Raw genomic sequence first — 27,792 nt, 5'->3', positions numbered from 1 at the left:
GACTAAGTAATATAAATTTGCCCTTGTCAATCCATTTGCACTGTCCTGCTGTCACTTCAAATCTGGCCATCTGCAAACTGACAAAACAGTGGAATGTGAGAAGCAGTTATGTCCTGTAGATTTCACATTTTTAAGAATGAAACTGCTGGTCAAATAAGTGTTTCTGAATTACTGACTCAAATTTAATAGAAAATATTTAAATAAAATGACATTATGACATTACAAAGTCATAATATTTAAAATTACACTGCATTCTCAAACTTGAAGTTGTAGAAATTGATAGATTTAAGTTCAAAATTAGTTAAAAATTATCTTAAAAATTGATTATTTTACCTTCGAATATGTTTCTTATAATTTTACCTAAATGTAATTCGCTAAACCGTAAGCGCTTTTAACCATAACTTACTGTGATTTACATATTTATTAACAGCATAGAATGAAGGACACATTAGAGTCCTGGTTGAATGTACAAGCTGCCTGGTTGTACCTGGAACCAATCTTTGGATCAGAGGATATTAGGAGCCAGATACCAGTGGAGGGACAGATGTTTGTAGAGGTGGATGAACACTGGTAAATACTGTTAACTATTCTCATTTTGACTATCCAGCTTGCTTACGGAACGTCGGTGGTTCTATTCAGGTGCCCATTCATGCCTGAAAAATACATGGAAGGGCACCTGAGGTCTTCCTCCACCAGTAAAGCTGGAACGTCGCCAAATGACCTATACTGTATCGATGTGACGTAAAACCCAAAAACAAAATTCTTATATTGATGTGTATTACTCTTTTAGCTTGAACTTATATAGATTATTTTTATTTTGAATCAGTGAGGAATTCAAAGCTAAACATATCCATGTGCTTGCTATGATTCTATAAATCTATTGTTTTAGAAGTAGCAGCAAAATATAAGAAAGTCTTTTAATTATGTATAAAATACATCAAGCACAGGTTTCCCCACTCTGTAAGAAATTTGTGATGCCATATTTGTGATGATCTGATCAAATGTTTTATTTTATAATGGCCACATAAACATAAGGCCTATTATGAATCAGTAAAATTCATTAAAGGGAGAAACCAAGCCTGGCCTTTATAGACAAGCTGATATTTTTTGCAGGTTACTTTGTTCTATTTTGTTATTTGAGGGTTTTTCAAAGAGTGGCCTATATTACAGGGTGATATTTTTTCTGAGATGGTTTTTTAAACACAGGTTTGACTGTATGTATACTGTTACACTCTATATTTTATTTTTACAGGAGAACTATTATGACAAATGCTATAAAGAATACGGAAGCTTTGGTAGTGGTATCTCAAGATAATATGCTGGAAAAACTCAAGCATTCAGAGGTATGTCTGTCTGTCTGTTGGTCTGTCAATTATATTTCTGACAAATTTCTGAAATCATTATGTATGTGGTTGTAACATTTAAAGAAAAACCCTGGATTATTAATTTTCCAATTGTGCAATTTTTGAACTTGCAGTCAGAAACAGCTTCTGTTAATAAGGTTATAATAATTTTAAGAGGAATATTTTAATTTGAGTTTTTCCAAAGTTTGGATTTATTTTGAATAATTTGATGAACTGTATCAGTTATATTTTAATATTTTCAGTCAATGTTGGATGACATTCAGAAAGGTCTTAACAATTATCTGGAGAAGAAGAGACTGTTCTTTCCAAGGTACACTTTTCAACATCATTTACTTACATGTGATTAGATTTGACTTGCTTTGTTAATCTAATTATTTACATGAAGTGTCACGTGGTAAGACGAATATGCAGCTATATTCTGGTTCTAACCATGAACCTATAGATGTATTAGCTTGTGTTATTTGTTAGTCCGTTGCTTATGTTTATAGTGAAAACCTCAATATTATGTCATTTTGGCCTAACACAAGATTTGCAAATACATATCTCAAAAGGGGCCTATTATAGCCTTCTGGTCTAAACATGGCATTGTGGACTGAGCTGAACTGTAATGATGAATTATGAATTTTATGTCATCCTGTTAAGTACCAGAAAGCAAACTTAAGGATGGTTCAAATGAGCTTCACTGTCAAGTTAAAAAACACATACAAGTAGATAAAACCCACATAGACAACTGACTGCAATTATGCATGTGACCAGAACAGATAAGTTCATCTGGCACATATGATCATGGCGTGTTCACTGTTCACAATTCAGTCAGTTAATATTTAGAAATATTCCCCAAAAAAATTATGAATGGTTTTGTCCAGGTTGAGTGCTGCAATAATCCATTAGCAATATTCAGTGTGTCTAGAGTTAAACTGAGAGGTAATATATTTATTTTTATACTTTTTCTAGGTTTTTCTTCTTATCTAATGATGAGTTACTGGAGATTCTATCTGAGACAAAGGACCCTCTCCGTGTACAACCTCACTTGAAGAAATGTTTCGAGGGTATATCGCAGCTCAGTTTTGACATAGACAAGGTTATTACAGCAATGGAGTCGGCGGAGAACGAAGTGGTGCCGTTTGCTAAAACAATTGTCCCTGCTGATGCTAAAGGTTTAGTGGAGAGATGGCTACTTCAGGTATTGTGTTATGTTAACAGAATTATGAAATTGTAAATACCTTGATTTTAATATTGAATGTTATATGGCTGATTGTACAGATTGCAATTTTCTTTTATAATTATTAGATTTTTCAAAAGCTCTTGTATACATGTAGTTTTAACAGTAAAAATATAATGAAAGCATAGGATAAGAAATTTTTACTGGAGGCATTTACATTATCTGGGTCTACTATGGATAGTTCAATTTGATTACATACATAATGAAGCAATATAGTGACCTAATGTATATGTCTGTGTTTCAAAATTAAGAAGAAACCACAAGAATGTTGCTTGAATTCAGCATCAATTTTCTGGCATAGGTTGATCACAAGGTAGGTCACATGGGTTTCTAACATGCATTGATTTCAAAGAAATTCATGCAATGTTTGTGATTTCAATAAAAAAGTTAGGGTATTTTTGTACAATGTTTGATTAAATTCTGACTATGTGTCTGTCTATATCACGATTGATTAAAGGTTGAAGAAGTGATGAAACTAAGTTTAAAGGAGGTAAACTTAAAGGCAACAGAGGCATATCCCAAGATACCACGTGGAGAATGGGTGTTACAGTGGCCCGGACAGATAGTACTTGCTGCGTCACAGATACACTGGACAACAGAGGTTACTCAGGTAAATATATCATATACTTTTTTGATTATCAATTTTGATAAAGGGCAGATGATCTGCTCAGTTACCCATGATATAGTAACCTATGAAGATATGACCTTGACCCCAGATTGACCTTGACCTCAAGGTTAACATAAAAAATTTGTATGAAAAGAGGCATACTGTCCTCTGAACAGATTTCTTTTCACAATTTTTCTATTTTCTTTTTTTTTCAACATTGTTTTTTTTTCAAAATTGCACTCATTTATTGATTTCAATGAAAGCTTTTACCATGAATTATAAATGTTACAGTCGATCAAATACCACAGCTTAGGTCCTTACCTACAGAAGAGTAACAAGCAGATAGAGGAAGTGGTTACCATGGTGAGGGGATCACTCTCTAAGATGGCTAGAATCACACTAGGAGCTCTCATTGTCATTGATGTGCATGGTAACTTTATAATTATATTATAATAAACGTACAGATTTACAGTCAGAAACTTGTCCAATTTACAGTCATTCATGATGGTAATCTGCTTTTTTAGACCTAACTTAGCTAGCTGATTTGTGTTTAGAAAAGTAGTAGTACTTGAGATTATGATACCTGGATTACAAGAGTAAATCTTTAACCACTAGGTCAGAGCTACCTTTAATCATATGTTATTGCAATAAAGCCAGTCTTTGACATGGTAAAGATCTTTCTTCAAATGGATCTTTTGTGTAAAAAGCAAAGTAAATTAATTGTATGTATAATGATAATAGTTATAGATTAAACATAGACTAGTTAAGCACTAGTTCTGATTGAACTTCTTTCACATTATAAGTTATGTAAATGAAGGATAGATGACTTACATCATGAAATTACATGCTCATTTTCTTAAAAATCAGTACTTTTATTATATGAACAGTTAAGATATATTATGCAATACTGTTGAAAAACAAAACTCACATAGTAAACTCATGTATATATTAACAGCACGAGATGTTGTTCAGAAGTTGAATGACATAGAAATAAAGGACCCCCTAGATTTCTCCTGGATATCTCAGCTAAGATATTATAAGGAAGATGAAGGCACTATGGTGCGTATGATCACTACCACCGTGGCTTATGGGTACGAGTACCTGGGTAACACAGGACGGCTTGTGATCACGCCTCTGACCGACAGATGTTACAGGACTCTGATGGGGGCGTTGTTGTTGAACCTGGGAGGAGCTCCTGAGGGGCCTGCTGGCACAGGGAAGACTGAGACATCCAAAGATTTGGCTAAAGCAGTTGCTAAACAGGTATGTTTGTCAAAAGTGATTGTGCTACTACCATAACTTTTAAGAAGTGGCATTGATTTCTTATGTTTAAACTTTTGATTTATTGTTACTTGAAAGATTCTTTTGATTTTGCTTCTAAGGAAATGTAACGAATAAAAACAGAGATACAGTCTAACTTGCCCATGCGACCACGTGTATTAAGCGACTTTTGTCTTAAACGACCACTTTAAATTCCCCCCGATCATTTTCTCTCTATATCTTTAATGTATTAAGCGACTTTTGCTCAACGCGACCAGCGACCGCTAATTAGTCCCCTAATTGACATCAATCTTTTCATTAAACGACCACTTTTACCTGTCAAGTAGTTGTGTTTTTAGAGAACGCCACCTCGTTAAGTCAGAAGTGTCAACAAGCAAAACACATAAACGTGTGAAAACTCTATTTCCCATACCGTTTTAGCGTATGCGAATGAAGTTAATTATACGCGTGACGTGTATTATCCAATAATATCGGATAAACAATGCAACGCTCCGCCCATACTGAGATGGTGTATACGCTTCGCTTGTTGACATTTAGACTGCATTGAATTGACCTTGAACTTGATCAGCCATTAAATTAATCGTAACAAATAGATGTAGGTTGTTTATTTCAAATGAAAAAAATGCACAACAGAAAACGTCTTCACTAATAGGGTTTTCGTGTTGGAGACAAGGAAAAAAACGCAGAAGTTAAAAAATTCTGGAAAATTGTCAAACATGTACGTAATGGATCTTGAAACCGTTTTGTCAATAAATAGCAGAAAGTTATTTTTTTACATTTGCATCCATTTAAATTATCGGAGCGTATTTGTTTCAACATTTATATAAAAATGAAGTTGAAAAACAATCCCACCGAAAAAAAAAGATGTCATTTATAAATTTTGACTTTTATATCACGCTGACTGTCTTAAGAGACCGTTTCATTAAGCGACCGTTTTGGGTGTTTCCCTTGCCCGGTCGCTTAATACACGTTTGACTGTAGTTGTCAACCTAGAATCTTAGGATCTGGAAAATAAACAATGGAAATTTTTTTAATTATTTTGAATGTTGCTTAACAGTTAAAACTGCATTTACTTTAAACATTTCAAGTAAAAATTTATCTTCTTCAAATTTGAAAGTGATAGATTAAAGTCATGGAACTTGTGAGGCTGTAAATGTTAAATGATTTGACAACTTTTTGTATTATGCGTACATTTTATAAGTTTTGTTGTCATTGGCAACTAACATGATACAATGTAGGTAAAGTGGATGATGCCCCCAACCCTATAATACTTATCTATAAGGATGCAGGTAAAGTGGATGATGCCCCCAACCCTATAATACTTATCTATAAGGATGCAGGTAAAGTGGATGATGCCCCCAACCCTATAATACTTATCTGTAAGGAAAGTAAAAATGAATGAAAAACAAATGTAAAGAGTTATGAGAATTTTAAATTTCTATATTTCAGTGTGTCGTGTTCAATTGCTCAGATGGACTTGACTATAAGGCTATGGGTAAATTCTTCAAGGGCTTGGCACAGTCAGGTGCCTGGGCATGTTTTGATGAATTTAACAGAATTGAACTTGAAGTAAGTATAAATTCTTAAACATGGACAAGTCTATAAAGTTAACCCTTAAAGTGGATTGGTCTACAATGGATACATTTTTCATAAGTATTTTAAAAATTGGGAAAAACAACAGAAATGTGTCAATTGGATACTGTAATAAAATATTGCTTGAAAAAAAATGTTAATAAAGTTCTAAGTCATAAAGTATGAAAATGTATATGATCCAGAACATTTTATGATCTGCTATAATTATAGATATATGTAATATTTGATCAATATATGTATCTCACACTTGCCAACAACATTTATATATAATTCTTTTGTTGATTGTTGTTTTATCTAATTATTAATACTATCAACATAATTTTTTATTGTATAACATGTACAAACATTCCATTATAGATCAATTTACTTTAAGCTGTTGAATTTCATAAATTCATTTTCTGGAACTTGCCCTTGGGGGAAATTGAACCCAATAAATTGCGGCTACAGATCATTAGATTGCTTGTCCAACAGGTTAACCATGCCGAAACTTCTATATTGTTTTATTTACACTGCTACGGAAGGGATCTTTAAATTTTCAAACTTGAACCATTATATTACAGGTATTGTCAGTTATAGCACAGCAGGTTCAGACTATACAAAGGGCTATAGCTGAACAGTTACAGACATTTGTGTTTGAGGGTACAGAGATTTCTCTAGATCCTACATGTACTATATTTATTACAATGAACCCTGGGTATGCAGGCAGGGCAGAGCTTCCAGATAATCTAAAGGTAAAGTGCAAACACAATGTGTTTAAAATATTATTTTTTTTTAAATAAGTAATATCTGGAGGAAAATCAGGTTGAATGTATACATTTTGAAAATGTCAAAGTTACTAGTTAATGCCTCTTTGAAAGTTGATAATATTATTACTGTATTTACATCATAGATGAAGATGTTAATATAAGAACGGAAGTATCCAATTTTGGTACAGTTGTAAGGTCATTTAAACATTATGATGTCATGCAAATGATGTAACATTAACTGTGATGGGAATTATATGTGTAAAAGATGTAACAAAATGTTACAATGATTTTAAATATATTCTAGTAGGTGGAATGTGATGAAAGTGTGAAACTGAGTTTAATTTATCTCTCTAGTCTTTGTGCCTGGTGTAAGCCTGTACTGGAGACTTTTGAAGAAAATATGGTCTTGACCTCAAAAGGACTCAAACCCACATCCCACGGGTTTAGAGGCATACACCTTTAACACACAGGCCACAACTCTTGTTTAATCACAATGTTTATGACAGTGAAGACCAGTTGTAATAAGCCCAGCAGAAAGAGTTGTTGAATTATAAACTTGTCTTTTGACTCTCATATCTCAATTTATTCACAAGGATGGCATTTTATAAATTTCCTATCCTGCTCTTATTTTAGACTCGGCTTGGTATTGTATGTACTGGTAGAAATACACATTATAACACGTTTGTTTTGTTGTTATAGGTGCTATTCCGTACAGTTGCTATGATGATTCCAGACTATGCCATGATTGCCGAAATATCACTATATTCCATGGGCTTTGTTGATGCGAGAAGTCTATCCACCAAAATTGTTGCTACATACAAATTGTGCTCGGAGCAGCTATCTTCACAGCATCATTATGACTACGGTATGAGAGCAGTAAAATCTGTGCTCACAGCAGCCGGAAATCTGAAAATAAAATACCCAGAACAGAGAGAAGATGTGCTGGTGCTGAGATCTATTAATGATGTGAATTTGCCCAAGGTTTGTTTATCTTGCTGATATGTTTTAAAATTAATGCAGGCAAGTGATTTAACTTTAGATGTTTCATAACTTCTTTTAAGTCAGTTAAGAGATGTACTCATTGACCCCTCTCCTCCTATTATATGATAGTCTCATTTGGTCTTCTAGACTGGCAAATACTAGACAATGACATTGCATTCAACATTTAATTGCCAATCCATCAAAATATATAGCAGATGTTGTATTCATGAACATTTTTCATTTAAACATTGTAATTTTGTGCAAGAAGTATTCAGTTAAAATAATTCAAACATTTTAATTATGAAACTTATTCACTTAAAAGGATTGTTCTTTGATCTAATGTATATAATGTAGCAATTATTCCCTAATTAATGAAATTAACACATATATCAAACTGCAGATTGTAAACAATTTATGAACCTTCTGTTATAGAACAGAACAAAACAGAGTTATCATAATAAAATTTAAATTAAAGCTTTAAATTAAATTAGATTTTTAGACTCTTACTTAAAGCAAAATAACATACATTACTGTACCACACAAAACATTTCCAATGAAACTTTTTAATTTAACATGTTTCAAGTTCAATAGACAGACAATAGATATATTATTCCAGACCTGTGTTAAGAAATTTGTCGGTTGTAATATATACTTAATGTAATTATTGTATATTTTCAGTTCTTGTCACATGACATTCCGCTGTTTGAGGGTATCATCTCTGACTTGTTCCCGGGTGTAGAGCTTCCTAAACCAGACTATGATGCCCTAGAGTCCGCTCTGATCAAACATATAGAGTCAAGAAATCTACAGGCAGTTCCATACTTCACCGAGAAGATTATACAAGTAAGCTGCAAGTCTTTGTAAATGGTTATGCTAAAAGGGAATATACATTTTCCAGTGTTATAAAGAATTTTCCAAAGCTGAAACTCTGATCTCAGCTATTTTGATTGATCAGACACTGGCACAATAGAAAGCCTGAGGTTTAAGCCAGAGCCCAGAATAAGTTCCATAACTCAAGGCCATCTGTATAAATACATGTATGTGAAACTCATCTATATGAAGCTGTAGCGTGGTGGTTAAGGTGTCTGCATTTAAACCTAGGGATCATGGGTCTTATCCCTACTCAGGCAATATCATGTTTCCTCATTTGACACCGTACTGGTTAGTATCTGGAAGTGGACTCGAAAGTAATTTATATAAGTTGCAAGAACTAGTTTCACAATCAAGCTTAAAAATAGATATGTTTAAACTAATCTCATCTATGGAATTTGATTATTGTAAAGTTAAGAGGGTTTTTTCATGAACATACGTCATTAAACAATAATGTCAAAATCATTTTTCTTTGTTATATCACATAGGAATTGCCTTTAAATTTGGGAATTTGCACGCTTTCTTAGCTTGAGTTAGCTATAATGCTAAATCTGTTGATAACTAAACGATTTTTGCAAAAATAATGAGAAATGAAAATTCAATGTCATGGAATATTGTACTGATGTTATATTGGTTTCTAACTAGATATATGACATGATATTGGTACGTCATGGCCTGATGATTGTCGGAGATCCGCTGGCTGGGAAGTCCTCGTCCTACATGGTACTAGCAGATGCTTTGGCTGATCTGCATAAAGAAGGATTGATGGATGAAAATGGGGTAAGATTTTGTCCAGATTATTTACTGTTTGGAATTTATAGATGTTATTAAATTGCCTATTTATTACTGTTTTAAAGATATTTTCAGGTCAATGAACTCCTATTACATTAAGTTTTTTGTTACCAAAACTTTCATGGTAGCGGCAGATAAAAATTACTTGCATTTGCATTTCTCTTGTCAGGAATACCATAGGTTCACTAAGATAAATTACATGTTTAAATGAATCTTTTGTTACAATTACAGGTGTGGTACAGAATTATAAACCCTAAAGCAGTCACTATGGGTCAGCTTTATGGTAGATTTGACCCTGTGTCTCATGAATGGACTGATGGTATGTGATATTTGAAACATCATACGTATATATTTTAATTTCTTTGTGTAGCTTGTTTAATGTTAAACATTTTCTTGTTGATTTCCTGAACAAAATTTTGGTTATAAATAAATGTAATTAGTAATTTAATACATGTGAAGTTTGATCTATCATATAGATTTGCCCATGTTTATATGTCAAATTGTCTGTCTGTAGATCGACAAAATATGGGGCATCCTTGTTATACGGACACATTTCAAGTTTTATTTATGTTTTAACTTTGAACTTGCAACTTATCAACTTCACTGGTAAAGAAAATATAAGATGTAATTCTCTGCATAACTGTAAGAACAAGTGGGCAATTGGTTTTCCTTACGTTAACTTGATACCCTCCTCACATGAAAGAATCCCTAGTCCTTTGTGGGATTCAAACCCATACCAGTGTAGGGCAATTGATTTTGTGTCTGGGACTTAAACCACTTGGTCAAGGAAGAACCCTTAAAAAGATTTTAAACAATAAGTCTATCAAAATTAATGACTAATCAAATCAATGATTTGCTTTGTAAAAGCAAATTCTGTGATCTTAATGCAATTTATATTTCAGGTATTCTTGCAAACACTTTTAGAGAGCATGCTTCCAGCACCACGCATCATAGAAAGTGGATTATCTTTGATGGTCCTGTGGATGCTGTGTGGATTGAAAATATGAATACAGTGCTTGATGATAACAAAAAGGTTATCTTTTATATAAAGTCATTTAGTTTAAGTCTTAAATACGTACACATTTTGGTTGTTCTCAAATATTTTAACATCTAAATTAAAAAAGCCATATTGGAAGAGACTTAATTAACATTTGTTCAGAAGTCAGTCCAGTTTTTCTCCTAAATAAAACTGGTTTTAAAGAAACAACATATGCAAACCATACCACTGGAGATTTACCACAGTCTATCCCTTATTTATAAATTTTGAAAATATTCAACAAGTTTTTTTATAATCGTTCAAAAGATGTGTCCAATCATTGTGGATGAAAGATACATTGTATATCTACAATTCTGAATTCATTCCAATCTTGACACCTGTCTTTTCGGTCAAAATCTTAGATCACAGACAAAGACACTTAACTCTTGCTTTCTTTTTGCATTAAATTATTCCCCTTTGTAAATGGTTAAACGCTGAGAATAAACAAGTGCACATTCTGTCTGGCAACTCCTGTGATAAGTGTGTTATTTGTATTGACTTATTCATGTTATACTGCAGCTTTGTTTAATGAGTGGAGAGATTATACAGATGAACAACAAACAGAACATGATATTTGAACCTCAGGACTTGGAGCAAGCCTCCCCAGCCACTGTTAGCAGGTAAATATTGCTGTCCTAAATATGAAACATATTGTACCAAAATATCAATTATATATACATGCATATTTCATAATAATATCAAAATACAAAAAAATATCTGGCCACTTACCAGATTTAGAATCTCCAAAAAAAAAAAAAATAAATACTGATTATACCAAAATATATTATGTACCAAAATATTGAATATATCAAAATGTCAAATATTCCTAAATTTCCAAAATATTAATTATACTAAGTTAAGAAATTTATCAATATGTCAATTTATAATTAATTATGAAATTTTGAATACACCAAAATTTTGAATATACTAAAGTATACCAAAGAATCACAAATATTTCAAAATATCAAATGTACAAAAATTTAAAAAAAAATATTTCAAATATCAAACATACCAAATTATCAATTTCTTTTTAATATCAAATGTTTGATATTTTGTGATTCAAATATGGGTCTTTGAATTTTGAATGACAGGCATTTTATTTCAGTCATATAATTTCTGATACTGAAATTTTCCTACATGATATTACAGATGTGGTATGATTTACATGGATCCACTACAGCTAGGCTGGGAACCACTTGTGAAGTCCTGGATGGCAACCAGTCTTCCAGAATACAAACTTACTCAGGAACAAAAAGATACTATAAGAGTATGTACATAATTATTATCTATATTTGTTCAATAGGGGATTTTTTTTTTCCTCTCACTAGTTTTTGTGGTATCTTTGTATTTGCAGAGGTCATAAAATATACATGTATATTAAGTAAGCTCATATAATAACTTAATTATTTTTGAGCCATTTTGACAGAACTGCTGCTCTTCAAAGTTGAATTAAATAGAATTTTGTCAAACAGAATTATACTGTTTGAAAATGAAATGTGCATTCTTTAGTATTATGAATAAACTTTGAATTTTTGAACTGTGCAGAATCTGTGCAGAATTTTAAATTAACTATGTAGCTTGAAAAATATGTGTAATATTCAAACAAATGGTTTCCTAGGAAACAGTTTAAAAATTTGCATCAAAATGTGTTATTTGGTACAATGTACACAGTATACTTGAGATAGACATTCAGATATTGATGTTTTTATATTCAATCAATTTGCCAACATTACTTCTAACAAAATCGCTGTCAGTAGCTCTAAACATTTTAACTGTTGCCGTCATACATATTCATTCCTGTCATTTTTTACAGTTTGCTTATCATGTGATGTCATTGAAAGTTTTTTTTTGTATATTTAAGATGTTATTTGAATGGATGTTACCGCCATGTTTGAACTATGTAGTTAAATATTGTAAACATATACTCAACTGTCATCCGATGCATTTAACGATGAGTATGCTACGACTATATACATGTCTTCTGGAGGATATCAAGTAAGTTTCGTAATTGTACATGAATGTTGAAATGATATTATAATCATAGTATGGCTTTGAATAGGTCTTCAACTTTACCATGTTAAAATATCTTATCTCTTATTATATTAAGTAACTTAAATAGACTTGTTCATCTTACAATCTGAACCAAAACAATGTGCCGACTGATTTTGGTCTGCACTGGTCGCATGAGTAACCTCAATCACAGAAATAGTATACTCATTGTAGCTGGTTCTATTATTATGTTTATGTATACCCTCTTATTTACAACTTATTCTGAATTCTCATATATACCCTACAATTTTTTTCTGAGGTTTTTTTTTGCTAAAATACAAATTCATTCACAAAAGCATTGGAAATCCTATTTATCATCATACTTATTTTTCGAGTTTAAATCCATAATGTATGTTACAAAGAAAAGATAAAAGAGATTGACTACCTGTATAACTTTTAAAAAGTGATATGTTTATTTTATAAATTTTAAGAGGACTAAACAATTTTTTTCAGAAAAATTGGTGAAGAAGAGGACGATGATGAAGATATATTCGAGGAGGAATTACCGGAGGGTGAGGAGGAGAAAGCCGAGGAGAAACCGACCAGCCTCTCCGACCAGAAAATCATCGAGGAGAAAACTAACATGCTCATATGTTACTTTTTATTCTCAATGGTGTGGTCAGTAGGTGCAACTCTCGATGAAAACTCGAGGATAAAATTTGACGAGTTTTTCAGATCACTCTGTGAGATGGAGAGTGTGAAGGACAAACATCCAAGGTAAAATCAATTAAGTCAAGCTTGTTTTTCTTATCATAAAGGACACTTTGCAATTTGTTCTAATTTTTTTTTACTATATACATGTACATAAAATTAATATCAATTTTTTTAAAACTTTTCATGTAAATTAAATTACATGTACATCAATTAAAATGTTATTTTATATTACATTGTATAATATTAAAGTGATACAGGTTGAATAATCATATAACTCTTAATTCTCTTGTAGCTACTTATATGCCATAATTATTATTGAAATTTAATAATATTCAACTTTAAGTTAGCTAAAGCTTAAATTTAATTACAAATTAAGTGCCTTAAAAAGTACATTTTTTTTGTAATTGATTACAGACTTATAAACAAGCTAGCAAGATGGTTTCATTTTCGTATTTTTGAAATACTATCAGTTGAGTTTATGCCATTAATGGAACATTTTGTGATTTAAATAAGAATTATTTCCTATGTAAATGATTAGATTGAAAGTGAGATTTTTGAAAATATATTTTAAATATGTTGGGTAGAAGAATAAACAGCAATATTAACGAAAACAAACAACAAAGATTAATAATTTTATAGTTTTTTTTTTATTGCTCATGTGTTTTTATGTAAATTGATATTGAAACAACAGGAATGAAGAAACTGATAAGCCTCCTAGGTAAGATATTTGGCATTTTGCCAGACAAACAGAGTTACTGTCCCTTAACAAGAGACTTGTTGGATAGTGTGTGCCAGAATCCAGACAGATTTCACTCCCCTTACCTTTAATTTCTAATTGTGCTTTTTTAACTAAAACAGAGAGATAAGAATATTAGATAGTTTTATTATTTATATGGGTATGGGTCGTAAAATAGCCTATTGATATAATTTTTAACAAAAATTATGTTTGAAAATATCAAAAGTTTGTGAATGGAAAATAAAATTCTATTCACATTAAAGATTTAAAGTACAAAATGAAGTTTTTGCTGATTTGTTTGAATCAGTACAATGACTGAAATGAAGTTTGTTTGTAAGTTTTGGAAAGACTTTCAAAAATATTTGGCTGTCTTCTCTTATTTAAAATAGTTTATGGACGTTTTATGACCCAGTACAAAATGATAATTTTGTTATGCTATATTTCCATCACTGAAATACCATTAACCTAGATTCAGAAGCTTTTTTTTTACATTTAAACTTTAATTTTCACAGAATGTTTTAGAAATCATTATTTCTGATATATACCGGTATCAAATATTATTTATGAATTTCAATAAAAATTAAAGTTATGTTAATTTTGCTTATTTTCATGGTAAATAGATACAGAATTTTTATGGGAAAAGATAAGTATTATTTTTTTGAAATGATGGAAATATATCAACCAATTATGAATAATAATGAATTAAATACTGCAAAAATCATTCTTTTACTTTGATAACATGTTTAAATTTTCTTGTGTCTTTAAAAATTGTTGATTTTATTTGTTATGTCTGTTTCTATACTTTCATTAAATGAACTTTATTCAAGAAATTATAATCTAAATTTAAGTGAAACTTTTGATCTAGAAAGAAAGAATGATATTTTAGCTGTAATTATTTTGTACTCCATAATTGCACTGTTATTGTCTAGCATTAAATGCCTTAAGTAACTTTTTGCATGTTTGTAATATATTTAAATTTAAGTTAATTTTGTTATGTTAAGTTAAAATTGTGTTGCAAAATTTGATGTATTTGTATTTTATGATAATAGATGACTGTGTATATAGTTAACATGTAGGAAAACAATGCTGTAAATTTTACACTTAACTATAAGTATTAGTTTATATTTATAAGTCCATCATGGTTTATAGAAATATATACCTTAACATGCACTCATTAATTAACCATTAGTCAACTGGCAAGCCAACTGATACCCACATCATGGTTGAACCCATGAGCACATCCCCTTGCCATCTGATCATTTATAAGTCTGCACTGTTTTGGCTTTTCAAGTCAGTTATTATTCGGAAAAATTTTCCCCCAAAGAAATGACAAAGTTATAACCCAATTTTTGAAGATAGACAAGTGATTTTCTATTTATTGTTAATTAACAAGGAATATTATCATGCAATTTTTAATTTTTGTATGTTTTAAAAATAACCAAACAAAACACATTTTGAATGCAAAACATTTTTTGAGAACACCAAGTATAATAATGGAGGCAAAGGGCCAGCCTGGCAAGACCAATTAGTTGGGATCAATTACAGGTTTGTAAATATCCTGTTGCCCTTGCTTAATTTACCAATTTTTTTGGTAAATAAATTTCCCACAAAATACAACTGGAGATATCCAAAGTCAAAGCAGAATTGAGAAAATGTTACAAAATTACACAAAATTCCCATCAAGGGTTAAGATTTTGGAAAAATAAGTAGATCTACATGTTGTCACTTCTGTAAGTTTTGAGTTGAATGGTATTATAATTTATGGTATCATAATAATTTTGTCAGAGTTTGATTATGTAAAAGAATTATTCTCAAATTGTGGTATTTGAATATAATTTATTTGAGATGAAATTCAGTGTTATCAGGTAACCCGTAGGCTAGATTTATTGTAATTAGTAAAATTTTGATGATGCTTTATTGAAATGGTACGACTTTTATTTTTTAATTGCTTAAGAGTTGTAACATAGCCAAATAGGCAAATACACATGTAATACACATGTAATCAAATTTATTTAATTGTTGATAATATTAAAGTCATGTATTTATAAATTTATAATTATTTTTAAAAAAAAAATGTAAATGACATGTACATTTAAAGTTACAGGAGCAGAGTTGTAAATTTCTTATTTAATATATGTATCCATTGTATAGAGAAATACTAAGTATATGAAATTTTCTGTTAAAGTAGATATGAAAATAATGATTCTAATGTTTGATACAATGATATATTTATATCATACTTTTTTGCTGAGAATTACACAATATGGCAATACCTTAATTACAAGTTTCTGCTTGATTTCAGACCTAAGGAGTTAAAGCTTTCCCGAGGTTTGCTGATTCCCAAGCGGGGCCTCATCTATGACCATGTGTATATAAAGAGACAGTATGGTTCCTGGCACCAGTGGAGTTCCCTATTGTCCAATATAGATATTGATGAGCAAACCAAGGTACCAGCTACATAAAAAAAATATCAATGTTTTAAAATCAAGATTTTCCTGTAGCGTTTGTTGTTGTGGTGTTTATTTATGTTTTGCATTGGCTTGAGCTAGCAAAAAAAAAACCCAGAGTTTGGAGTGTATAAAGAACATTTTTTTCTTTGAAAAATTTAAATCATCAAATGTTTTAAGATTGGTTGAAAATTTGAAATGAATTTAGCTTAAAAAAGTTTATCAGACCCTTTTTGTCTCTTTCTCCTGGAGTTACTATAGAAAAATCAAATTTTATATGAGACCAAAATTAAACATGACCAAAATTTTACTATTATTTACCTTTTGTTTCAGAAATAATTATTCATTAATATTTCTACATTATACAAATATGTAAGGAATATCTCTTGTCTTGGTAACATAAGTGGGATATTAGGTAAACATTTATTCCACAACATGATGACAGGGGCCTCTATTGCCAAGTGCTTAATTAAGGTTGCCAACTTCAAATCACTTGTTCTTCACTGCTGTGGGTATGAATTCCATAAGGAATCTTTCATTGGTCATGCTTACAGAAGGTTGGTGGTTCTACTCAGGTGCCCGTATGTGTTTGAAATAATGCTCACAAAGGTGTCTTAGGTTTTCCTCCACCAGTAAACCTGGAAAGTCATTATATGTCCTGTACAGTGTAAGTGTCAAGTCCAGTGAAAAAAAAAATACATACAAAAATGATTTAGGTAAAACAAAAAACTTAAAAACTTCATGATTTTTATATCATATGAAAGCAGGTACATTAATCAGACTAATATGACCCGGGCCATGACAAAACCAACATAGTGCATTCCTCATGCTGTCCGCTTACAAACCTTATAACAAGATAGAAATCTGATAGCGAACGGCATGGATTCTGATCAGACTGTGTGGATGCATGCGCAGGCTGGTCTGGATTCATGCTGGTAGCAAACGCTTTATGTTGGTTTTGTCGTGACGCGGCTGATATATAAATGAGTTCTAAGATAAACCAGCTCTGTAAATTAAATATGATATTTTTGGCACCTCCAGAAAGAAAATCGTCAGGTAAGATTAACGATCCTGGATTCTTATGCAAAATAACAAAGTCATTAAAATAACAGTGTGTTGAGTTGAGGTAATTGACTTTTTAATTGACAATTAGCTATTTTCTTGTTAGATAGGCTCTAAAATTAGACATTTGGTTTTTTTTGGGTCAGATAAGCTCTAATCAGGCATTAACTGATTAAGCTAAGGGTTTTTTTATCAAATCAATTCTATGTTGTCATGTCAGTGTTAGTTGATGTTGTTTCTTGCCTATTTTGTATTTGTATAATACAGTATCATGATATTATATAAGTGTTAATTTCATGTACATTTATTGGGAACATTTCAAAGCAGTTCTTTCTTTAAAATACCAAATACTCTTCTGTAGAAAGTTGGGAAAATGAGCTAAATTTTAACGCTAATAGATTTTTAAAGAAAGAAAACTTTTAACAATTGTTTTGTTGCCTTCTTCGTTGTTGTCATGCAAGGAATTTTATGTTATAAGTACATTTTACAAATATTTAAAAAAAATACCAACACAGAACTTACAAAATACTTTCTTTACCATGACTAGATGCCACAGTAAGAAAAGGGACACTATTCAGAAAGCTGTAAAGTTATGCCCCTTTTAAACTTTCTTGTCACATTAAATTGCCTATTATTTTCTAGAATGATTAATGAAAGAAGATAAACATTGAACATGGAATAGCTGATTATCATGACAAAGCACATAAGACAAGGGGCATTACTATTGAAGCTTTATTTTGGGAATTACGCCCCTTTATCAACATTAAACTTGGAATACATGACACAGTTGGAAGACAAAGAATATTATCCTGAAAGCAATATTTTTAGGAGTTTGGGTATTTTTTTTTTTAACCCTTTATAAAAATTTGTAATTGTCAGTTTTTAACCTTAACAGATGAGCGTTAACACGGCATGCCATGCTTTTGTTAAAAAGCTTTGTTAACTTATCCGGGGGGTGGGGGGGTATCTGGGAGCATGCATCTTGAAAGAAAATAGCATATTGTCTTGTTGTCAAATACCTCATACCCTAATAACCGAGTTACAAATTCATACTCTCCAAAAACAATCAGAAAGCAGACAGAAATAACACTTTTACTAACATAATAGTAAGATATGTAATTTTTGAATAGGAAGTCATCATGATAGTTTTATAATAAAACTACTAGATTATTGAAGTGTTTTAACATTCACCGGATGTACTTAGATAGATTAACTATTGACCACCAGTTCTGTACTTAAATTGCAAACTGTCTGACTTAACATTTGCTCCATACCTCATCCAGTTTGAAAACATTTATTATTATGTTTCCCTCTTTGAGTCATTGTACTGGTTCATTATAATTGTAGTGAAGGATTACTATGTACAGTACCTGTATGTTTATGCTCCCAACTTGATGACATAATTATAAGCTTACCTTGTCTGTGTTCATTTTTGTATGTGTATTATTTGTGTCAATAAAATCCCTATAAAATGTTCATTCCTTAATAGTGAATTTGAGATATTTACTTGGCAGAACTTAATTTACCACCATAAAACAATGTGTCATTGCAAAACACCAAGGTCATCAGCTAGAAGGTCAAGGTCACTAAGGTCAAATTCAAAAGTCCTGTAATGTGTCTATTGTAAGATACCTAGGACTTTTTTGTCCTGTTAACTGAATTCTAGTCTAATATATGAATTTAAAATAATTCTACTTTTCCCCAATTTGACAAACATTTTATTTGTAATGAAATGTCAAGTATGTAATGAATATTGTTTATTATGTAACATGCAAAATTATGAAACTCAGTAGATAGTCCGTTATGAGATAACTGGAACTAAACTTTTATTAATACTCACATTGATTTACTGTTGAATTGCATATACTAAAGTGAAAATGTCAGAATGCAGTCATTATTATAAAAGGGTCATTATGAAAGTACCTTGACAAATGACAATGGGATTTGGGTCACATTTCATGTTTCCACATTTTGTACCAAAATCAAGTAAAATTCACCCATACAGAAATACAAGTTCCACAGATCAAGATACTTCTGTAGTTACCCTGTTATCTATAGATTTACAAAATTAAATAATTGAGCCGCATCATGACAAAACCAACATAGTGCGTTTGCCACCAGCATGGATCCAGACCAGCCTGCGCATCCGCGCAGTCTGATCAGGATCCATGGTGTTTGCTTACAAACCCTATAACAGGTAGAGAAACTGATAGCGAACTGCATGGATCCTGATCAGACTGCGCAGATGCGCAGTCTGGTCTGGATCCATGTTGGTCGCAAACGCACTATGTTGGTTTTGTCGTGATGCGGCTCATATATTTTAAGATGCTTCTTCTAACCAGATAATAACTATAAATAACGTTTGATGTGTCTGATAATTAACCAATCATAGACTTTGATACATATATATGAGTGGTTTTCTATTGCTGTGGCATAATAATTATTCTAATATAATAGATAGAATCTATAAATAGAACATGATATCATTACTGTTGTTTATGCTTATATTTCTCCTTGATTATTAAAGAATGGTAACAGCATGTTCCATTTCAATCTTAAGTCAATGGAACATTGTACAAATTATATATACATATATATTATATGTAAAACAGTTAACTATAATTAAAATTTGATTGGAGTATATCATTAAATGTTAAACAAATTTTGATCACAGGGACCCAGCACAGTGTTGGGATAGTGTAAAAAAGTAATTCTAGAATAAATATATACTGTATATATATAATATATAGACTATATATTATATATACAGTATATATTTTTTTTCTAGAATTACTTTTTTACACTATCCAAACACTGTGCTGGGTCCCTGTGATTTTGATAAGATTTGGATGAATGTTACTATGAATAGAAACATGATTGTAGTCAAAATGTATAAACTCATGTCTTTTTAAGCAAAATTTTGGGATAGAAAATGTAACTTTTAGCTATAATCAGGATATCTTCATGAATTAGAATATTTCAAATTTCAACAAAAAAGGGGCAATAATTTCAGTAAAATAGGGGTAATATTTTCAGCAAAACAGGGGCAATAATTGCAGTAAAAAAGGGGCAAAAATTTCAATAAAATAGGGGCAACAATTTCAGTAAAATGGGGCAATAATTTCAGTTAAATCAGGCAATAATTTAGTAAAAAAGGTGTAATAATTTCTTTGCAATAGGGGGAATAATTTCAGCAAAACAGGGGGAATAATTCAGCAAACTAGGGGCTATAAATTTCAGCAAACTACTGGGGCAATAATTTCAACAAAATATTGACAATAATTTCAGTACATGTAGTAAGGGGAATAATTTCAATAAAATAGGGGCAAATATTTATTTATCACATTTGACAGGTTGATATGGATTAAATTCACATTTCAAACTAATTAAAGGAGATATATAAGTATAAAATAGCTTTAAACATACTTAGATATATATGATAATTGGCAAATATGTTACATTATGATGGTGTATTACAGGAAATAAGGGTATGTATTTTGCATGCACTGAAGTTTAGCTTATTCGTATAAAATGTTTGTAGATTTATTTTGTATAGTATATAATCGTATATATTTTTAAAATAATCCCGCCCATTTTATTTGTTCCATTATATAAGTAGTTGGTATAAAAATATAATTGTCCTTCCATTTCACAATTTACATCAAATATTGCCTACACATTAAATTTATATTGCTTATGAATTGATTTTGTTAGGAAACAATTCTTACAAGTTGGCTGTTTTATAAGCCTACATATTTTATAGATAGTACATGACATGTACATGTTTACTGAATAATGAACTTATACCTGATGTACATGTGTAAAAGAGTATATTTGATTGTACTAATTAAATTATTTGAAATTATTTGCAATGTTCATGCAGTGAAAGAACTTTTACCTAATTTACATGTAGTACATCTGAAATTACTGAATAATGAACTTATTCCTAGTGTACATTTAGGAGTACGTACATTTGAAATTACTGAATTATTAAGAGTTTATTTCTAGTTTACATTTAGAAGTACATTTGAAATTACTGAATAATGAACTTATTCCTAGTTTACATTTAGGAGTACATCTGAAATTACTGAAGAACGAAATTATTTATAATGTATATGAAAGGTTGTACTCACTATATAAACAATAATAAACTCATTCCTAATATACATTAAAAGGTACATGTTAAATTACTGAAGACTGTAATTAATTGTTATGTCTATGAAAGGGTGTTCTGAATAATTAACCTATTCCAGATGTACATTAAAGAAATCATGGATATATAATGAATAATTATCTTATTCCTAATAAACACCAAAGAGTATAAATTGGCATGTACTGAATATTCCATGAACATTGGACTGTGAATCAGGCAACCGGGGTTCGATCCACACACAGGGCAGGTCACTTTCAATGGGATTGATCTTGAAATCCTTTCTACGGTCATTTGCACTGTACCTCTGCTCTGGCATGTACAGAATTTATCAGTTCCTTGCAAAAGTGAAGGCAACTAGTACTGGTAAACTGTTTGTCAGCCAGCCCAGATAGGATGCATTGGCTGTCAATTGTGCTCTGGTAAATTCAATATGACTTACTGCCGTTATCTGGAGTGAAAACTACCAACACAATCACCATTCCTTCTTTAAATTAAAGGTACTGAAAATTGAGTTAATATGAATAAACTTGATGTTTATGTTTATTCAAATACATGTATATAATGAAGAGTTTACATAAATGTAGGACGATTTGGATGATGAAACCCTATACTCAGAATACAGAATGAAACTTCCTGATGATATTGAAAATGTTAGTAAAAATGCACTGATTGCATTGTGTTCAAGGATGGAATTGCACTGGGTTTTGTGTGAAAGGTTTCAGGGCACAAAACAGTGTTTAACTCTTTGGCAATACTTAAAGGCTTTTTTTAAGGGTTTATTAGGGGACATATGAACCAAGGTTGATATTTTATGACTTTAACCCTTTACCTCATATATACGCGAAACAACGCACTTTCGACCCCCCCCCCTTTTTAGGCCTCAAATAGTGAAAAAATGCCCTATTTGGGCCCCAAACACATGTTTTTGTTTGAGAAATGTTGCTAAAAAAAATGAGCACTTTTTCGGCGCCGCCCCCCCATCCAAAAGATACATCAGGGGGTTGCCAGAAGGGGGATGTGCCCCCTTCTGTTAGGGGGGTTTGAAGGAGGGTGGAGTCCCCCTCATTGCCAAGAAAATTTTGGACTTGTGAGAGGCTAAAAATGACCCCAGGTCGATCATAATGTAACGTGTAACCAACGCTGAAAAGCCTTTGACTATCTCAATCCCTTGAGAAGTTGCAGCACTTTGAAATAAATTTTGATGGAAAAAATCCAGGCAAAATAGTGATTTTTGGCAATTTTGAGATGTCCCCTCGTTGCCATGGTAACGGGAAATTTAAGACTGAGCATGTCGTTACAAAGGCAATGGTCCAGTCAACATTTGTGCCAAGTTTGATTAGTGTTGAAGCATTTTTCATAGTTTCATAGCAGTTTGAACTTGTAACAGGAGGCTTTTCAGTGAAAACGGCCATTTTTCACAATATGCTCATGGGGGGAAAGGGTTAACTAAAAAAATTATAAATGTTACAAAACAACAATTTTTCACCAAAATTAGGTGAAAGACCACATGTTAACATGGAAAAACTAGTTTTCAGGTGATTCTAAAGTTTTTCATCATTTTTTGTTAACCCTTTACCTCATATATACGCGAAACAATGCACTTTCGACCCCCCCCCCCCCTTTTTTTAGGCCTCAAATAGTGAAAAAATGCCCTATTTGGGCCCCAAACACATGTTTTTGTTTGAGAAATGTTGCTAAAAAAAATGAGCACTTTTTCGGCGCCGCCCCCCCATCCAAAAGATACATCAGGGGGTTGCCAGAAGGGGGATGTGCCCCCTTCTGTTAGGGGGGTTTGAAGGAGGGCGGAGTCCCCCTCATGGCCAAGAAAATTTTGGACTTGTGAGAGGCTAAAAATGACCCCAGGGCGATCATAATGTAACGTGTAACCAGCGCTGAAAAGCCTTTGACTCTATCTCAATCCCTTGAGAAGTTGCAGCACTTTGAAATAAATTTTGATGGAAAAAATCCAGGCAAAATAGTGATTTTTGGCAATTTTGAGATGTCCCCTCGTTGCCATGGTAACAGGAAATTTAAGACTGAGCATGTTGTTACAAAGGCAATGGTCCAGTCAACATTTGTGCCAAGTTTGATTAGTGTTGAAGCATTTTTCATAGTTTCATAGCAGTTTGAACTTGTAACAGGAGGCTTTTCAGTGAAAACGGCCATTTTTCACAATATGCTCATGGGGGGAAAGGGTTAAGTAATTTATAATATGGGTGCAATTAACAGAAATGCAGGTCAGAATAAGTTATTAGCAAGGAGGTCAGGCCCGGGGATCTGCAATCTGCAACTGTTAACAGTTGTGACTATGAGCTTTAGATAATTAAGGTTCAGAAAAAAGAAAACAAGTAAATACAATTTATGCAGTGCACAAATCAATGTATGGATTAATTGAATAAGTTAAAATTTGAATATATTGAAGTGAAAATTTGAATATAATATAGTCTTAAAGGTTAAGTCTTGACCTGACTGACTAATACTGACGGCAAAAAGACAAATCTACTAGTATCTGTCACTACAGCTCTACTTTTAAATTTAATTTTCCTAGAAGAAACACAGGTTGATAATTAAAATGATGCCATGACTTACGAAATTTTAGAATAGGTTAAGGCAAAGTACTTAAATATTGATAAAATAAAAAGATTCCAATGGTAATGGTGGCACAATATAAAATCAAATCCCTAGTTAATTAAGTCTTAACAAGTCATGTTAATCAGTGGGTAAGTTGATATGCTATTATAATGACCAGAAAATATTCTATAATCTAAAGGATAAACCACAAAATATGTTCTTTACTGAAGAAATGGTAAGAATGAGTGTTAAATTTAAGTAGAAACAATTAGATATGTGGACATTTAGAAAGCTACATTCTTATGTAACCCTGTAATAATTCTCTTGTTTTCAGTTTTAAGACTTTAATAATGTTCCTGCTGATATTTTTTAATGGAATCATCTCTCTTTGAATTTGGAGCAGTTCATTTTGATATTTTTAGGGGTTTCAGTATCAAAATGCTACAGTTAAGCAACCAATAGTTAAGAGTGGCAGCTAGTGGTTAGCATGTTGAACTATTATTGGAATTATCTATGGATTACTGACCACATGTGTTCAAAACCCTAAAGTTATGTTTTAAATTGAATTTTCTACTCTTCGTGCCTATTTGATAAATATAGTCAACAGAGATAAAATACATACTTTAATGACTGTAAAACAGTTAGAGCAAAAGACAAAAGTTATACAGAAATGTTTGAATAAGGTGTCTTTGATAGTTTATAGTTAGTATGATTTGATAGAGTATACATATGGTTGGGTGCATGACTGGGTAAAAAATTTTTAATGTTAGTTTTAAAATGGTGACCCTTAGTAATAGTTTAGTAAAGCGTCCCTTAGATTCGTATATTTTTTTTTGTCAAACACACCTCTCCCCTGTAATATAAACGTATCATGCAATATGTAAGCTGCATGCTAGTGTGCATGTACTATGTAAATATTATAGTCATGCTTATGCATGTTTTACTACTTTATATGCATGAACTATATGAATATTCATAGCTCTCTTTCTCATTTATATCATACCTCTAATTATATTACTAACCATTAATATTGTTAATATATTTATTATATTAAGCTAATGTAACAAATTATTATGAACTCTAGATTGTACGGTCATATGCCTAGCAAAAATGGCTTATCAGTAATATGTTAGGATTTCATAGAAAATACACAATTATAGTTTTTCAATATTTAGTGAATAATGCTTACAGGAAGCCTTCACCGGCAAGTCTTTGAAGTTTTTAGCTAAATTAAGTCTTGTGAAAATATGACAAAATCACATTTAAATGCAAAAAATAATATCAAGAACTTTAAAGCATTTTTTTTTGTGTAAAGTTCTAATGTTTACAATTGAACAATTTTGATGTAAACTCTCTTTTGTATAGTTTTAACCATGTAACCTGCTGTCAATTTGAGGAAAAGATTGGCCAAGTTTTGAATTTGGAAGAGTCAGGTCAAAGTGTAAAGGGTTTCAATGTCAAAATACATAAATTAAAATACCTATAGTGTATAGCCTGACCAAACTGGATCTATACAGTTGTAAAGGCTAAATTTATATGTCATTAAGAATTATCTGAAATTTTATGAAACTTTCAGGTTAAGATCAGAAATTACAAACATTGATAACTTAACTTAAAAGCACAAAATGTCTACAATTGCAGATTATCATTTTCACAATTGTAAATGTATTAGATTTTAACTCCTTTGTATTGTAAAAAGCATACAAAATGAAAACCCATATAATATCCAGCCTGTACTGCTGTTTATACATATAACAAGTGCACAATAGAATTAATAATAATATTGCACTTATGCACTATTAACCTAACCACTAAACAATAATTGCATCTTTAACTTAATAGATATCTAGATAAGACAATAGATAGATAACAGTAGTATATATAACTAACAATCCCTTATCAGTTACCAATGTTAATATCACTATTGATTAATATTTGTGTTTATTGATTAATTTGCAATGGAAAATATTAATAAATAATAACAATTGTATTAATTTTATATATTTGACATAATTAATAGTCTACCATTAAGTTATCATAGATGCAATGTCATTTCATTTAATTCACCAAATACAAATTTAATTCATTTTCATTAATTTGGCACCATTGGGTTTTTTCTCCAATTCTCACAGATTTCTAATATAATTATTTTTACTAATTTGCACAATGATTTTTTATGGTTTCCACAGATTTGTGTGTTTTGTTTAAACTAACCGTTGTGTGCTTTTTTACTGATTTTAAGATTACATGTTTGAAGGAGATGTACTAATATTTTATGTTTTTCACTTTGCATTTGATCTGCCCACCCTGTTACTAACACTAGAGGGACAGAGAGCTACGAATCATGGTAAGATGTTCATGTTCTTGTAGGAAAATATTTGAAAATTATAATACTGTGAACCAGTCTCAAACACCAGGCATCTGATTGGTTCATTCTGTGCTGAAGTTTGAAATTAGCCAATGGTAGAGTACCATTTCCAGACTGGACTGCAATCTTTTATGATAGTCATATAATCGAATATCATGCATCTTGTTTATGTTTAGCCATTAATGTACTGGGAGGAAATAAAAATGATATTTATTCATTTTGGTGACCAATATTGTTTATATAAAATAAACAGTTGATTATTTTGTTGCTGCAAAATTGACTTGTGGAGAGCTTGCTTTAGTTTGATTTGATTTTATAGTCAGTTTTCCTATCCCATGCTTTTTGAATGCCACCATGAAACAAATATAAATAAACACATTCGAAACAAATTATGGTAAATATTTGTTCTTACATGAACTAAGCTTATATCAGTAAGTATATTTTTGCAAACATACATGATAAGTAATAATGATAAAATGTTACTGCATTTGTATAGATTTTTTCTGTGTATTTTCATTATTAAAATAAGTGAAATTTATATATTTTTTTTCAAGCCATAGTAATATTGTCTATTTGCTGTCGACCATGTCATTATTTCTGACTTAATATACAATGTACACTATTACATATAAGATGTCACTATGAACAAGTACATGTACCAATAATTGATACTGTACATTTTTTTATGTTTTGTCTCCTCTAATTATATTTCAGTTCATTAAGTGTCATTATACAGTTATAACAAATTATTCATTGTGTGTCACTAAGCTTTTGATTAATAATATGAGCCACCTCACGACAAAACCAACATAATGGGTTTGCAACCAGCATGGATCCAGACCAGCCTGCGCATCTGCGGAGTCTGATCAGGATCCATGCTGTTCGCTATGAGTTTCTCTACATGTAATAGGATTTGTAAGCGAACAGCATGGATCCTGATCAGACTGCGCGGATGCGCAGGCTGGTCTGGATCCATGCTGGTTGCAAACTCATTATGTTGGTTTTGTCATGACGCGGCTCATATCATCATAAAACTGCATTATTATACAAATCAGTGTATAATGTGTACATACATGTATAATGAAAACCTATAACATTAATATTATATTTTATTGCAAATATTCTAATGATGTTTAATAAAAGTAACATATTTTCTATATATTGTATTTAAATCTTTCTAATGTCTTGGTATATTTGAACTAATTTCTATCATTCAATTTCTATAAACGTATATATTTATTTTTAGAAACATTTCTTAGT

General features: G+C 31.3%; 1 protein-coding gene across 2 annotated transcripts in view; it reads left to right on the top strand.

The window, feature by feature from the left end:
- Window positions 1-27,792, top strand: part of LOC132713242 (dynein axonemal heavy chain 3-like) — an 80,749-nt gene that overhangs the window by 6,532 nt on the left and 46,425 nt on the right. For both annotated transcript variants that reach the window (XM_060695744.1, XM_060695743.1), the window contains exons 10-28: window positions 431-570; window positions 1,253-1,343; window positions 1,607-1,674; window positions 2,319-2,547; window positions 3,044-3,196; window positions 3,485-3,623; window positions 4,149-4,456; window positions 5,924-6,043; window positions 6,628-6,798; window positions 7,513-7,794; window positions 8,473-8,637; window positions 9,310-9,444; window positions 9,688-9,775; window positions 10,359-10,489; window positions 11,012-11,112; window positions 11,642-11,759; window positions 12,354-12,487; window positions 12,995-13,258; window positions 16,234-16,378. In XM_060695744.1, the coding sequence (XP_060551727.1) occupies window positions 431-570; window positions 1,253-1,343; window positions 1,607-1,674; window positions 2,319-2,547; window positions 3,044-3,196; window positions 3,485-3,623; window positions 4,149-4,456; window positions 5,924-6,043; window positions 6,628-6,798; window positions 7,513-7,794; window positions 8,473-8,637; window positions 9,310-9,444; window positions 9,688-9,775; window positions 10,359-10,489; window positions 11,012-11,112; window positions 11,642-11,759; window positions 12,354-12,487; window positions 12,995-13,258; window positions 16,234-16,378 (2,982 nt within the window). The remainder of the gene's footprint in view (window positions 1-430; window positions 571-1,252; window positions 1,344-1,606; window positions 1,675-2,318; window positions 2,548-3,043; window positions 3,197-3,484; window positions 3,624-4,148; window positions 4,457-5,923; window positions 6,044-6,627; window positions 6,799-7,512; window positions 7,795-8,472; window positions 8,638-9,309; window positions 9,445-9,687; window positions 9,776-10,358; window positions 10,490-11,011; window positions 11,113-11,641; window positions 11,760-12,353; window positions 12,488-12,994; window positions 13,259-16,233; window positions 16,379-27,792) is intronic.

This window comes from Ruditapes philippinarum, unplaced genomic scaffold, assembly GCF_026571515.1.
Source record: "Ruditapes philippinarum isolate M1 unplaced genomic scaffold, ASM2657151v2 ctg647_1_1_1_1, whole genome shotgun sequence".
NCBI lineage: Eukaryota > Metazoa > Mollusca > Bivalvia > Venerida > Veneridae > Ruditapes > Ruditapes philippinarum.
Note: the sequence above shows the minus strand (reverse complement) of the source record. Positions and strands in the feature narration are given on the sequence as shown.